The sequence below is a fragment of the Pezoporus occidentalis genome, unplaced genomic scaffold (assembly GCF_034315485.1).
Source record: "Pezoporus occidentalis ecotype Australia unplaced genomic scaffold, CSIRO_AGI_Poc_V1 ctg165, whole genome shotgun sequence".
NCBI lineage: Eukaryota > Metazoa > Chordata > Aves > Psittaciformes > Psittacidae > Pezoporus > Pezoporus occidentalis.
In genome coordinates, this window is record NW_026913477.1 from 918,713 (window position 1) to 932,285 (window position 13,573).

The following is a 13,573-nucleotide window of genomic DNA, read 5'->3' on the forward strand; positions in this document are numbered from 1 at the left end:
CTCTGTTGGTAAACAATATGCTCCACAAATTTCAGCTTACAAATCATGCTGCAAGAAAAAATAAAATCATTAACAGAGAAGATATCTGGGACACTAAGCTGGAACACTCTGTGAATGATTGTCTTGTGTTTACTATAATCAGCATACTTTACATAGAACAAAATGAAGAGAGATTACAATTAAGATAAACTATTATTCTGAATCTGTTTAAAATAAAAAAATCGACCCTTAACCTAAATTTAAATAATACAGGATCAGCTAAAAAGGAGCTTTCACAAAAAAAGAATATGCATTTGGACTGAGAATATTTCCCAGTTATTTTCATGCTAATTGTAATCTTCAGGAAGAGAACTCTTCAAAATGGGATCTATCATGAAAATGCTGACAGACACTCAGGCGTTATGGTAGTAGCAAATTGTAGAAAGCTCTTAGGGTTGTCAAACCTTTCATTCCTGCTCTTTTTTCTTTTTTTTTTCTTTTAACCAGTTCTCTGCAGCTAATGATTCATTATTGCCACAGAAATACACAGTTGATCACCTACAGTTTTTTAATGTGTGCAGACTTTAACTGCATGCATTTCATAGCTGGTTCAGAGAACACTAAGAACAGCATTTCTGGGTTAGAAAAGAAATGGAGTTTCAACAAGTATGACCTTAAAGCTGCAGCAGCATTTGTTGCACACCCACAAGATGAATCTCTGTGCCTTTCTGAGCTGGGGGGAACTTTGCCAGCAACACTGCCGATACTTGCCAGCTCCCACAGGTTGAGAAAATAATAGCTCTTTTTTTTTTCTGGTTTGATGAACAAAGTGTAAGAGCAATTACATCATTTAATACACAGGTAAATCAATGGCACTTGACAACTCACAGCAAACAGCATGCAGGGAGAGAGAGAAGAGGTGGGTGAAACACAAAAAATTCCTTTTGTTCAAGCTGAAGCATTTTATTTGATCTGAAACAAAACATTTTGTCTACTGCTTATTTTTCAGTTAAGAAAATATTAATTTAAAGAAAATGTCATTTCAGAATAAAAATGTTTTCTTTGAAAAATATCCAACGTTTCAGACTTTTCAAATCTTTTGTCATATTTTTCCAATCAATTTATGCACTAAGTTGAATCTGAAGCTCCAATACTTTTCCTTTGAAACCACATTTTCCTGAAATTTTCAGGCCTTGTGGGATCACAAATGTAAAGGCCATAGGAAAGCTTTCCCTGAGTCTCTCAGACCAGGGAATTCCAAACCTTTACTAACCCGCCTGTGAGTTGGGACTTCCCAAAAGGAAAACTTTTATTCTTTACATAGTTAAAGATCTGGACTAGAAAAACTCTAGTCCCTTCTTTCTAGTCCTCATAATAGTCTGTAGATGAAAGGACAGATCTGTGTGTACATAAGTGCTTCTCCAAAAAAGAGTAATTCAACTAACAACATGGCACACAACACACCCTCTCACTTTCCTGCATTATGTCTCTCATTCTCTGTCCAGAAATTGTCTACTTGAGTAGTAGAAGCTTTTCAGGAGAGGGCTTTCATTTCCATGAACCCAGCACATTAGCCAGGCAGTGACAGTAATTCTGCCTGCCTCCCTCAGCATCGCCTCCTAACAGAATACATCACCCTTATCTTGTCTGAGCATTTTGTGACCATCAGTTGACTTCTGTGGGTGACAAATTAACCATCAGGAAAAAATAAGGCTGCAGTTCAAAATGTCTCCACTCACTTCTTTCCATGCCTCCAGAACAAATAAGACTATTTCTACTTTAAAAATGGAGAACAAAAAACAACGACAAACATATTCTACAAGCTGAGCATTATGAGACACCTGCAAACTGTTCTGCAGTGTTGCCTGAAGAAGAAAAAGAACCAACTCACAGGTGGCTGGGAGAGTAAGATTTATGCCTGAAAATACTTCTTTGCCACAGCAGAGAGAGTGTTGGAATCTGCTGTGAGCTCCTTTGATAATTAGGTTCAACTGACAACCATGCAGACAGGCTTAAAGACTCTGATTCCTTCTTTAATAGCGCTGGTTTGATTTAGATGACATTTTTATTACTGCTGTGAAAACCCCACCTGGTAGGCAAGGTCTCTTTCTCCTTTTCCCCCTGTTCATTTCTAACATTTGGAGATTTTAATTCTAGGGAAGGCAAAGAGGCAGGTGTGTGTGTGGGGGGGGTATTGCCTCTGAGTCCTGCAGTGCTGATTAGTTATTTTTTATTATGAGGCTCTGTAACAAGGTCTAATAAATAACAAGGAGCTCAGAGCTATACATTTATTACTCATGGTGAAGTCTGCTTACCAAAAAATCAGTTCCATGGGTTTAACAGAAATGCTCAAGTCATTGAGTGCAATTGCATCCTTATTTCAGTGCTTTCATAACAGCACACTAATTGACTGCCAACTATGCATGCTAGGGGATGCAAACTAGGGATGGATGTTTTGTACTCCCAAACTGCATTGATCTGCAAACCTGCACTCTCATCATATACAGCAAATCCAGTGATATAATGGATGGGGCCAGTCCAGGGTAAGGGCAGCACCAAAAATTCAGAGTACTACTAAATCTGTGTACTAATTTAAGACAGGGAAAGCAGAGTTAAAATGTTAGCTATCTGCCAAAGGAACAATCCACAGAGTATCTTGGTCTGGGTGTAACCATTCCCAATTACTTGGGGGTTTCTCAACATTAACAGAAACATGCTGGTTTCCCCACAGAAGCAAACTGATGGGAAAAGCATCTAACCATCAAGTTCACCTTGTTTCATCAAATTTGAACCATACATGTCATGTTTAGAAATCCATCAATAAATAGGACTGGGTGAAAGGCTTGCGCTGGCTCAGGGCGCTGACAGAACAGTTAGGGCTGCTTAGTTTCCCTGAAGCAGCAAACCTGTAATGGCCCACATGAGCAAAAGCTGTTACTATGAACAAAAAATCTGCAGAAAGTTACTACTGCAGTTGCCATAGATACTTCTAAATGAAAAAAAAAAAGAGAGGGGGCTGGACTGTGGCACTGCTGGTAATGATACATTATGGTTTTGGTAAATGCTCTGTTCTAATGCTGGCTGTGGTGCACAGGAGATTAGGTACATGGTAAGTAACTTTGTCAAAGAGAAGATTCACTGAATTGCAACGTGTCTGTAAACTGAGTCAAAGCATTTTAAGAGTGAGAAAAAGGTGTTGCAAAATGATACATGAATGTGTAATGAGATGGCATAATGGAGGACAAATACAGCTTTTTCAAACTCAATTGCACTAATAAATGCACACAAAGCTAAAGTTTCGAACTGTGTTAAAGCTGGCAAGCTCTTTAAATACAAACCTCAAACTGTCCTTCCGACGCAGAGGAAGAACATGACCAAAACCACTGTTGATATAGATACACCAAAGAGGACACAATGTCGTTAAATGCGGATGACTTGCAATGGCAGAAGTTTCCAGTAATTGTATTTTGTGGTCAGAAGCCCAAAAGAGGATTGCACACTTAAAGCCGTTCTGGCAATATATGATCAATTTCATCTGTATGCAACTGAACTGCAATGTTCGGTTGGTTATTTCAGTGCATCTTAATAACTAGTGGCTAAATGACTGAACTTCAAGTTATTAATCAAGTAATAAAGCAAAAGGATCTGCCTGCTCTCCAAAATCACCTTTACATGAAACAAACAACTCAGAAATTAGACAAAAAAAAAAGTGCAATGGAAGGTGCAAAGACCTTGGCTTTCCTTATAATTTATATTCATTGTGTCTATAGGAGCTGGGAATGCCTTGTCCATGGTATAACCATAGGTTAGTCTTTGCTTCAAGACTAACAGGTAATTATTAAACAAGGAAGACAAGAAGATGCCATTAGGTGCAAATTCCATGAAAGTTCACAGATACAAGTGTTTGTTTTCTTTACAACTGGTACAGCAAAAGATAATCAGCATCTGGAAGAAGCCAAGCACAACTTGGATGTTGGACATCCTTACACAGCCACTTCCTTCTCTCCTTTAAGTGATAAGCATGGAGGAACAAAAGCTGCCGTTTGAAAGCCCTGGTTAAGGCATACTGAGAGCTGTATCATAGGCAGACAACACATTCAGTAGAAGAGAAAAAGTATGGTGACTTTGACAGGAGGCCATTCATCTTTAAGATTAACACTGATGCTAAAATGAATGTTATCTTGCCAAGGACTGCCACAAGGGGCAGCTGTAGCGGACAGCATAGTTTCCACACAGGGGTGAATCAAATCCCGGAACACTCAAGGGAAGACTCAGCTACCATCAGGGCAATTTGATAACAGATTTTCAGGCACATAGCTGAAATACGTCTTTAGATAGCTTCTACGTCTTTAGAGTTTATTCACTAGAAAGGCAAGCAAGCAACTCACACTGTCCTGGCCCCAGGTCATTCACCACTCTTTAGACAGAAAACTATTTCCACTTGCAATTAAAAACCTGTTTAAGAAAACACCCAGGAGGCTTCTGGGACATACCACGTTTTTAGCAGTAAATATTCCAAAAAAGTACCTGACTTCGCCTTCTCTAATGTGACCTTCTAATTCTTCTATGAATTTTTCCCCTTTCATCCAGTAAATCATGGGGCCTGATTCTCCACTGAATCCAAAGAAAGCTTTGCAGGCCACAGTCAGCGGGTTTCCTGAGGACAAGAAGAAAAGAGAGGGTCAGACACTTTGTCAGAGCTACTAATGAGAAAACAATTATGAGAAATCTCAGCACCTCAGATAAACCTCTCCAGTTAAAATTGGAGGGAAAGAAAAACCCAAAATAACCATAGGAAATAGGTTGATGTTGATTTGCATCTACAGGAAATAGCTGTGAAATAAAACTGAAGTTATCTGTAATTCCATTTTTTTTTCCCAGAAAGATACTACATGAACAATGAAAAAGTATGGAAATGGTGGCAACATAAGGTGATGTCAGATTGATTGTTAAAAAGAAAGAGATGACCTCTTTGTCAGCCTCATGGGATCTCTACCAAGACTGGGGAGTGTGCCCTAAGCGGCAGGTAAATCACTAAACTTGCTTATGGTTGCCCATCCACCCACAGGAAAGACACAGTAATAATTTCTTCCTCGTTTAGACAGAAATGAAATGCTAATGAAGTCTTGGTAAGCTGTTCAGAGAGCTTTTAAAGATCCCCAAGTAATATATGATGCCAGTGAGCACCAACAACACTCATGCTACTGTCAATAGGTTTTGGCAAAGGACCAAACTTCAATGCAATAGAGTAGAGAACAATAGTGTTCAGGCAGTAGAGTACAGAACTCTTCCTTTCAGCTTTGCAAGAATACTTCCAAAAGAAAGAAAATAAAACTTGGAAACCAATCAGATTTCTTTTCTCTCCAAGAATTCAGCATTTAGATGTATTTTGTTTGGCTACAGCTTTAGATGTACTAGCTAGTTCAGGACTGTGCTTACAATGCCAGGACAGATGGTTGTCTGCCTGCAGAAGACAAAAAATAAAAGAACAAAAACCCCTCAAAGAAGCCAGGAAATGTAGAAGAACCATGCCTATTCCCTCAGTATGCAAATACAGCTGCTGTACCCACTTCTCTTTGTCTGTTCTTTATAGCATAGGTGGTCCAGGTTACAAAGCAGCTGTAGAGTCACCAACTTAAATGGGAGGACAGACTTCATTTAGCGTCAGTGGAGACGCCTGCTGAATCTTCCAGCACTTGGATCAAGCATGAAAAGTCATCCTAATGCATTTTACTGTATTTGGAAGAGATGTTTTATTATGCCAGCCATTCTCAGTGTCAGCAGGAGACTCTTTTGACGCTGAAACAGAACAGGCCTATACTCTTCAAAAAGGGCTGGTCATTTGGAGCACCTCACTTGGTTGAGCACGGGCTAACGGTTTCACCTGATTGTCTTACGGTGCCCTACTCAGCTACCTCTTGTCTGCTCAAAAGTGCTAACTTGCTGTGGGCACACTTGGAGCATATCTGAGCTGTGTGTCAAAGCATCTTTGCCTAAGCCCTCATAGAAGTGTCCTAAGTCAACTAATCGCACTCATCTATCCATTATTTCAGTGCCCAATTTAAGACATGTCAAAAGAGTCTGATTAGACAGGAAGTGCAGCACTCCCAGCCACTGAAAATCAGACGCCTTTAAATTCCTTCCAAGTCAAGATCCAAAATTACAAGTCCTTTTGAAACACTAGGATACAGCAAGAAAAGGTTTAAAGACTGCACTTCAGTCTGTTTCTTAAATAGCAGAAGACAAAAATGGAAAATGTTTATCCTGAAAATGTTTTACAGACTCTTTCATTATCTCCACATTCACTATGAACTCTGGTACCACAGCTGGCCACTGAACACATGCTGATGCTGACAGATTATACACAACCAGCTCAAACATCCCAAATATAAGAATAGGGGACATTCACAGTTATCTGTACACCCACAACACTGACCACCATCATAAGAAAGTTCCAAACTTCACTAACTGATGAAGAGGCAGAAACACTTCTAGGCAGATATTTAGTTCCACTACAAGACGATATAGCAGAACTCTTGTTTCCTTCTGCTCCTAACCCACTCACCCAGCCTTGTGAGGTGCTGGGTGCCCTCCATGGTGGGAAGGGAAAATTGGAGCCTCAGGCTGTTTCCATCTCATGTTCTTCTAAAGTGCTGAATGCTGACGCAACGTGAGGTGTTTTGTGCCACTTGCCTCAGAGTCATGATACACATCTGCTTAAATACCACTTGGTGATCCCTAGCATGTGGCTGCTCAGTCCTTGTCTGATTTTAATGGAAATAGACAAGTGTAGCAACCTGAAAAAAGGAAAGAGCTAGATGTGGCCTATCAAGACTGACAGTATGTGCCTTTTTCCTGGCATACCATGCTGGGCACTAAGTGCTACAGGCAAAATATATTACAGGGTGTGCTCTTCCTCAAACCAGGAGTTTTTACTTAAAAAACAAACCCTGAAGAAATGAAAATATTCCAAGGTAAGTGTAAGATTTCTATACATGCAGAGTAAATATCCTGAGGCAATGCGTCTGATCTGAAGAAATAAGTTTTCTATACAAACAGGAAAACCTAAAAAAAACCCACCCAGCTGTTGGTACACAGCTTCTGTAATAAACAAACTCAATAAAAGGCCTCAGTAGCCTTTACTGTGACAGCCTGCATGCTGTGAACATGCCTGGGCAAATCCATTTCCCATCTTTGCCACCAAGGGAAACCTGGTGGGAAAACCAGAGTGAATTAGCGTTTTCAGCTCAAAATCTGGGACTGGCCAGATTTTGAAAAACCCACAGTTCAGCTCATCTGCAAGCCCATCACTGATCAGAAGGAGGAATATGTAGCTGTTTCACATGGAACAGCTATCTTTTATCTCAGTAGCAGAATGATGCATGTCTGAGACGATGCACAGATAGATCTGAGCTGATCTGTTCTGGGGTGGAAAGAGCTTGGGGCTTGATGACACTTCAAGGTCCTATTCAAACCCAAACTCTCACACATGCTGGTAAGGACATCATGCTCTTCTGTAGCTCTCTGAAGCAGCTTCTGGTTTGTAACTCATCATTCGTGACTCTGGAAGCAGGACAAAGGCAGAAAAGGGAACACAGGCTCTTCCTTGCAGAAACACTTTACTTCCTCAAATAAGCCTCTGTAACAAATGTAAGGGAGGTTCCCCCTCTGGTGCCATGTCAAGGCACAGCTGTCCACAGCTGCAGACTGACTGTTGGTTTCCAGGGAACTTCAACCAATTTCTATCCAGAAGAGAACATGGCATGTCTCACTGCATTTCCCCCCCCAAGTACTGAGATCCCGAAACTGCAGCTGAATTCCCTGGATCCTAAATGTTCTCTTGAATATGGGGAGAAACAGGCACTGAGCATGGACAGTGTCCTTTGCAGGTCCTGATTTTGGGGCTGGCTTTGAGCCATATGGTATCACACTGAGTCACAGTTCCAGGCAGAAGGAACTAACAGGCAATTAGTAACTCCAGCAACTAATCTTCTGTAAGGCCAAACTTTTGCATATCATTACTGCTATTCTGCATGACATTTCAGTTCCACTACTAACTGTTCTTATTAAGAAATATTCCCCTTGCATCATTTAATTAACATCATCAAAGTTCCTAGAATGAATGGCATCCTGAAAGTTTTCCATTTATAAATGCTTTCTCTTTAAATCAGATACACATTTCAGTTGCAATTTTAATTAATAAACTAATTTGCTGAGAAACAGGGAAAATTATTAGCGAGATTTCTAATGAAGCAACAGTGAGAAGAATGTTTTAAGAAACAAGAGAAGAAAGTAGAAAAGCCTGCTTGTAGACATTACGGAGTCTACTGCTTTGCTGGGGTCACCTTGTCACAGGAAAGCCTCAGGTTCCAGCAGAATCTCTGCTTTAGCTTTCTTCCCTACTCTGTCAATCACACAGGCTTTTTGCCAACTCCCAGCTGATAAGACACAACCACTGGCAATAGGGATGACTTTTACTGCTAAATCACACTGTACATTTTTCACCTGACCATTTCCACACTATATCTGTGTGAACTCTACCATACATTTCAATAATCTTTTTTTTTTTTTTCCCTGAAAATGAGAACTGCACAGAAATCCAATTATTCAAGCAAAATAGCTTCCTGGTGGCAGTAGGAGCACTGGCTAAGGATGGAAAAGGGTCTGTAACAGAACGTTGTCAGGCACGATTCTGAATGTGCTTGCTGCAGGTCTGACATGTTTTGAAAGAGAATGACAAATCCTGCAGCACAGTGTCTCTTGAATGAGGCATGCTCCAAGCACTGACTAAATGAAGCTTAAAATAGTTGTTCAGTCTTTTAAAAACTTAGATGCCAAGGCTACATGACTGATCAGCACGGAAGACAAAAGCTGCTCACAGATCCTAAGATCTGGCTAACACCAAGGCATGTTTTCAGGCATTTTTTTTTTAATACAGTTTGATTATTTGTTTGTTTTCACTCATTTTGCACAAGTAGCTACATTTTTTTGCTTATCTGTGAGCATTCACTCAAGGGTGCAACACAGAATTCAGATTCTCTGATGTCCACATTCTGGTGCTCTGTTCTTGCAGTAAATCAGGCTTTCACTTATGGAGCAAATAATCCCAGAGCAAAACCATCAAACAGCCAAAGTAATCTATGAATCCTTGGGTGGTTTTCCCCTCTGGCTTGAAACATCAATGGGTTTTCCAATCCCTTCACATTTTTGTGCCAGATACAACACCATTCTGAACAAGCCTGAATTGAAGGAGGTGATCTTGCCAAGCTACTGGCAGAACTGACTGACAGTGTCAAAGGAAGACCTCCTTTTGCATCAAGCAACATCAAGTCAATCCTGCACATGTTGCTAGTTGGATTTACAACTTCATCTCCACCTGGGTGTTAATACCATTGACTGTAATATCATTACTTTTACCTATGCCAGGGCTGGATACTGTATACACATAGAAGGAAAGACAAGTGCACTGTTGCCACCAAAATATCATTCCATCACTCCAATTCTCTCTTACTGATGTGCATGCATCATGTAGGTCCTCTCCAATAATGGTGCTTGTGTCTCTTTCCCTATAAGACTGACAGAAGTGTTTGCAAAGGAACAGATTCCCACTCTTGACACATGCAGATGTTGTGCAGGCACTTCATGGGCTTGCTTTCTTCAGTTTGCTGAGGCAGAGGACCAGAAAAGCAGGTTACTTATCACATCTCAGTAAGTGTATTCTACAGGCTGTCTGCAGAATTGAATCTGACTTTCCAGGCTATGAGGTTTGCAAGGCAAATCACCATGTCACTGACAAGAACATTATTGTTCTAATGTGCTTTACAAGTGCTAGAAACTGGTCAAAGAGCAACAGAGCTATTTAAATTCTCCTGGCAAGGCAGGAAGGATTGTATACAACCGTGAAGTAAAGAACACGTTTCCTTTTCCTTCAGAAGGACATCCTGGATAAAAAGATATGGGAGACAGAGCTTACACCTGCAATTTATCCACAAAACAAATGCCAGGGGCAACACAGACCTTGACTCATGAAAAACAATCTGTGTGTGTGGTAGCTTCTATCTCGTTTGCAGACAATGTCAATTTTCCCAAAGTCCGTTGCAAGGACATCCTTAGCTGTTCTCCTGTGCTCAGCAACAACGGGCAGAACCCAAAAGCACACTGAGGTGGTGCAGCCCAAGCCAAACCTTGGGTATGACTCGGGGCTGATGCTGCACGTCGGGCTGAGCGGCTGCTGGGCCTGCGAGCACGGCAAAGGCAGCAAACAGCGCCCACTCGAGGCCGTTCTTGCAACGCGAGAGCCAAAGCCCGCGGCTGAGCTGCTGAGCTCCAGACCTCTGCCGAGAGCTCATCCGCCACCGGGGAGCCTCCAGAAGGAGCCAGGAGGCACTCGCTCACGGTGTTTGCTGACGTGAGCCAGCACAGCTGAGCACCTGTCAGCCCCTCTCGGCACAGATCAAGGGTCTTCAGTACCACTTCACAGCATCACGGTCTTCAGCATCTCTTCTATGATCTGCTAAGGCAGCACTGAAACTCTCCACAGATGTACCCACTCCTGAACTTAGACAAAGCTACAAAAAGCCACAAAAGCCTCAGGTACATTATCACCTCCCCCCCCCGTATTTTTCGCTGGCCATTTCCCAGCATTACTTGACAAAGGTTCTATGTTTTGTTTAGTACAACAAGATTTATAAAGTCAGTGCTAATTACTCTGCGGGCTTCATTTTCCTCCTCTTTCACTTGGCTATAGAACATGTACCTAAGCTGTGTGCTGTATGTTACCTCATTTAGGTGAAAGTCTCATGGAGATCAGTGACTGGTTTGAGCACTACTGGATCCAGTGAAAATAAAACATACTCAAATTATTTTCCATGACAAAAAAAAAAAAGAAAAAAAAAAAACAAAACCCAACCAAACAAAAAAACCACCCCAGCAAATCCTACAGTGTTTCCAAACTCTATCCCAGCAGCCAGTAGATTCATGACTGGCTATGATCCTTTCCAAGTATCTGCATAATTAAAGATCAGACAGGAATTCATGAACTTGAAGGAAAATCAAGAAACCTGCTTTGGATAGCAACAATGACTGCTTTTGCTTTAATAAGGCCTAACTAGCCTCCAGACAGTTCAAATCAGTCTAAGAGCATTTAAAACACACACATACATACACGTATTACTTGATTGTTTTATTCTCCAAGTTTCTGCAAAGAAACAGACTAAAGGAGGTGCTCTTCCCTTCAGTAAGGCCCTGTGCTATGAAGAGCATGCGCTAGCCACTACCACCATATTCTGCAAGCTGTACTGATATGTAGGGAAAATAGATGTCTATGTAAAATCAAGTTGGCTCTTCACTCATACAAGAACTTTTCGACTAAGACAAATCTTCGGCAACAATAAACAGCCCAGTAAAAACTTTGACAAGAAAGATGCAAAAGATTTTTAGGTCTTGTTTTGTCCTCTGTCATTTATGATCTTAGTTTTAACTTTCTTTCTTGCTCTGCTCTTATTTCTTATGCCCTGAGACATCACAATACACACAGCCACAGGGTATTTGTGCTTTTCTGTCTCACACAAGCGAGCAAATGGCATATAGAAGTAGCAAAAAAAAAACAACCCAAAAAATCCAATCAAAAACACTAAAAGCAAGCAGGAAAATTCCATACATGAAACAAAGCAACTAAGCCTCTCATTTGTTACCAAGAACACAAGTCAATGCCTTTGCTCTCATTCCATGCAGCCTCAACCACGTCTAATTTAAAGTACACAATCATGACCTACTGCAAGTGCTGCTTGTAGGCTTGGATATTGACTGCTGTTCTCAAAAGAAGAGAAAAACAAAACTAAAATACACATAAAGCTGAAATGTTGCTGATAAAAAGTTATCAGATGTTCTGAAAATGAATCAATCAAGGCAAAATCTCCTAGAGCAACTTTCTTCCAAAACACTCCTAGAAAAACATCCCAACCCCTGTCAAAGTAAACCTCACCTAAATCCTCTAAAATCCTTTATTTCTTTTTCAGAACTGCCTTGGGGTCAACATTTGAAGTTTCAGTCATTGGGAGCTCAGGTGTAACTGAAAGTCAAGGATTTCAGCTTTTCAGTTATCTACCTACAATGAAGACGGATGCTTAGTGGGATTTCCAGAAGCAGTTTGACAGATGCCTTGTGCTGACTTTAAGTTGTGCTCAATGCTGAGGTCCTTCTGAAAATCTCATTTCTGTGCACTTTGAGATATAGAAATATTATTTAAGAGAAATACCCTGCAGGTACTTGAAAAACGTCCCCTTGGAGGGAGGGTTCCAAGGGCTGCGGCAGTCCAACGGCAACAAAGCAGCAACATCCAGACTAAGGTGAACTAAGCAAGGAGTGAGATGGAGCAAACCACCTTGCTATAGCGAGGGCATAGGTATGGCCCCATAGTGTCACAGCAATCATTTCACTTTATTCTAATATCACTTTTAGTGTGGCCAAGATAGGTGGCAACACACAGGTGCATTTCTCCAAGAACAGGAAAGGAAAAACTATTCAGAGGGATGCTTGCTTTCTTGGATCACTGTCCCATGGTGAGAAGGGGAACAGCCGACCATTTGTTTGAGCTACAGAGAGGTGGACCACGAAGAGATGCTCCTGTCTGCTCCCAGCAATCTGCTGGCTTAAGGGGAAGGCAGGGTTCTATCCTATACATTGCTGCTTCTTGCCAACTTCAGGACTTTCAGACTCTTCAACTAGGCCCTGCATAAAATGTCCTATGGACATTCACGTCTCGCATTTCAGTTTCCTGAGCATGAACATACTGATCTTTTCTCTCAGGGGAGAAAGAGGAGGAAAGCGAGCATCTCTTTCTAGAGAGTAATCTGGCGTCATGTGAAAAAGTGCACGAAGGGACCAACCTAACCAACACCTGCTATCAGTATCAATGTGACCAAATTCTGAACCCTACTCACATGAGTATGTAATGGATATCCAGTTGTACATCTTAGTGAGTTCCCATCTATAGGCAGAGGTTGCTAAGGAAACCAGCTGCAAGCTGCAACAGACTAAAGAAATTATGCTAAACCTCTTCAACTTCTGTGTTGATTTTTAAGCAAGTGATAAAACTTCTTAAAACCATGACTACAGAATGGATACTTCTTCTTCACTTAGAAAGGACAAAGGACATGTGAACTTAGAATTCATGCTGAGGATGTCTTGCCCTGTGAACAAAGTGACACTTTCTGAAATTAATGTATGCTTGAATATAAGTGGTCAGCTGGGGTATTTTCATACTCAGTTTGTGACTGTTCATCTAACTGCTGCTCAGATTTTTGCTAGCCCAGCTCAGGCTAAGGCCTGATGTATGCTGGCAGCAGTGTCATTAGGTCAATGAGCACCTCACTGGCAGGAGAGGTGGCCAGACAGAGCTAAAGGACCATTATGTACCATTATCACCTGCAAATTGCTGTCTCCAGCCGCCATTAACTTTTGCCTGGCAATTTTCTCAGAATTCACTAATTTATGGAAATGGTACAAACTAAACCTCCAAGCTAGATGGTATAAAACATCAGTTGACCCAAGCTTTTGAAGCGGATCCAACAGCAGCTGGACTGCTGAGGCCTTC

The 13,573-nt window shown here is 41.2% G+C and overlaps 1 protein-coding gene across 14 annotated transcripts in view; it reads right to left on the reverse strand.

The window, feature by feature from the left end:
- Nucleotides 1–13,573, reverse strand: part of IL1RAPL2 (interleukin 1 receptor accessory protein like 2) — a 388,687-nt gene that overhangs the window by 23,875 nt on the left and 351,239 nt on the right. For all 14 annotated transcript variants that reach the window (XM_062613304.1, XM_062613301.1, XM_062613307.1 and 11 more), the window contains one exon: nt 4,507–4,636. In XM_062613304.1, the coding sequence (XP_062469288.1) occupies nt 4,507–4,636 (130 nt within the window). The remainder of the gene's footprint in view (nt 1–4,506; nt 4,637–13,573) is intronic.